The 2,397-nt window shown below is 34.5% G+C and overlaps 1 protein-coding gene across 1 annotated transcript in view; it reads right to left on the bottom strand.

The window, feature by feature from the left end:
* CUL5 (cullin 5) overlaps positions 1–2,397 on the bottom strand; it is a 159,083-nt gene that overhangs the window by 80,751 nt on the left and 75,935 nt on the right. The window contains exons 5-6 of the mRNA XM_012659126.1: positions 1,850–1,995; positions 1,687–1,767 (exon numbers count right to left, since the gene is read on the bottom strand). Of these exons, the coding sequence (XP_012514580.1) occupies positions 1,687–1,767; positions 1,850–1,995 (227 nt within the window). The remainder of the gene's footprint in view (positions 1–1,686; positions 1,768–1,849; positions 1,996–2,397) is intronic.

The raw sequence follows: 2,397 nt of genomic DNA, 5'->3' as shown, positions 1-2,397 counted from the left end.
CCGAAAAATTATTGGCTGGATCCTCTGCAATATCTAGCCCATTCCTAGGATAAAATGCTTCACCTCTACAAGTTTTTTTCCTCTACCCTTGTCTTTTCCATTCCCACTGCTATAACTCTATTTGGTTCTCTTAATACCCCACTTGAATTATCACGTACACTTTCTACTTCTTATTCCCAGCTCTTCCCTATTCCAATTGATTTTTACTATCACAAGATTAATCTTTCTGAGCAATGTTTTTGACCATAGCAAACTTGTATTAAAAAAACTCAATGGCCTTCCCTGCCTTTGGAGTGAGGCCCAAGTCTGGTTTTATTTATTAATTTATTTATTTTTGAGACAGAGTATCACTCTGTTGCTTGGCTAGAGTGCAGTAGTGTCATCATAGCTCACTGCAACTTCAAACTCCTGGGCTCAAACGGTCCCCCTGTCTCAGCCTCCCAAACAGCTGGGACTACAGGTGCATAGCACATGCCCAGCTAATTTTTTCTATTTTTAGTAGAGATGGGGTCTTGCTCTTGCTTAGGTTGGTCTCTAACTCCTGACCTCAAGCGATCCTCCTGTCTTGGCCTCTTAGAGTGCTAGGATTATAGGCATGAGCCTAGCTCCAAGCCTGGTTTTAAATTCTATAATGAACTTCTACAGACAGCCACTAAATTAGCCCCTCTCTTTTGCCAATATCAAAATTATTTTAACCATTGAAAGAGGATATATATTGCAAATCACGAGCAAAAAAACAAAAAAAAAAAGGGGGGGAAAAGATCTAGCTCAGTATGATTTCTGGATAAGAATAAAATAAACATGACTACCATTCAAGATGGAAGAAGCTAAAAAAAGGTCAAAAGTAAAAAAATCCCAACCATAGTTGAAAAATGTTAGGTTATAGGCAAGCTGGAATGTTACCCTTTGAATGTAAATCTAAATCTAGCTCCTAGGCTCCAAAGACTGAAAGGAAGTGGAGGAAATACTATTGTTATATTTGAGCAGATTCCAAGACTCTGTCCAAACTTGATTCTTACTTTCCTTACTAAAGCACACTAAGGTCAACTCTCCATGTAAAAGAAAATACCTAGCATGGCTACTGTCTTTGATTAGTTTTTGTTTAAATGATGATCTTATTATACCATATAAAATAAATAAAACAATATAAAAAGCTGATGATCTCTTATTAAATAATATTTTATCTCATGAAAAGATGAAGCTTGAAACATCTTCCTAGGATAAGAGGAAATATCCCCTAGGAGCAATGGTTCAGTATGCACTAACTCAGTGTTCAGAACCACTTTATAGAACGTAACTGCTACGATAAATGAGAATCAACTATACCTTTAAAGAGCACATTTTACTTGCAACATGAAAATCAGTAAAATAGTTAACTTTAGATATGCATAAAACACAATAAAGGAGACAACTGATTAAAAATTAAGTATATTAAATATAGTAAAGTCTAGAACAGGGATGGCAAATAGATTTCATCTTGCACATCAGCTCTGAAGAACATTGTGTAATGAATAAGGTACATCCTGAAGCTGTACTTTGACTCATTGGGAAAGAGTACTATAATCAATTAGTAATGTTGGTCAGAGACATGAGAAAGGATAATGTTATCTGTGTCATGTATTTGCCATTCCTGTACTACTGTACTTCAAATAATCCCATAAAATGTACAATTACAAAATTACTTACTGCTTCAACAGAGTTACATTCTCGTCTTGTTTCTAAATAACGTAGTGCTCGTTTTTCTTCTTCTTTTAATTTAGCATCTGCCTGTCCAGAAGCAAAATAGCAATCGTTTTAAGAATAGCAAGAGAATAGGTCAAATTATCACATATACTAAGTTCTGACTTACATATTTCATATAATTCTGTACACCATTTTGTTGTAAATACGAGGGTGCTTGTGTCCTATAAAATCTCTCTGTTGAATCCAAGTATGCCTTCTCAAAATTGTCCCTATAAATTTGAAGCTTATCCTCAGGATTAGAGCAAAGGTTAACTGAAAAACAGAAAATAAAATTTTATTCTAATTGTGATTTAAGTCAATATTTTGAGTACAATAAATGAAATAAATATTGAGGAGTCATTACGTACAAGGTAACGATGCTCAAGAGAACATATAATCATGTAAGACAAAATCTTTCTTCATAAGAAACTTAAAAAAATAGCAGCACAAAGCAATAAAGTAACAAATAAATAGTACAGATAATATGGACTATTATTTTTTAATAGGAAAGAGATTAACTTCTAATTGGATGATCCAGAAAAAATACAACAAAGATATGGGATTAAAACTGAATCTTTTTTTGAGACAGAGTCTCACTTTGTTGCCCGGGCTAGAGTCAGCCTAGCTCACAGCAACTTCAAACTCCTGGATTCAAGTGATCCTGCCTCAGCCTCC

This window comes from Propithecus coquereli, unplaced genomic scaffold (assembly GCF_000956105.1).
Source record: "Propithecus coquereli isolate 6110/MARCELLA unplaced genomic scaffold, Pcoq_1.0 Scaffold6, whole genome shotgun sequence".
NCBI classification, from domain to species: Eukaryota; Metazoa; Chordata; class Mammalia; order Primates; family Indriidae; genus Propithecus; species Propithecus coquereli.
This window is presented reverse-complemented; position numbering and strand designations above follow the sequence as displayed.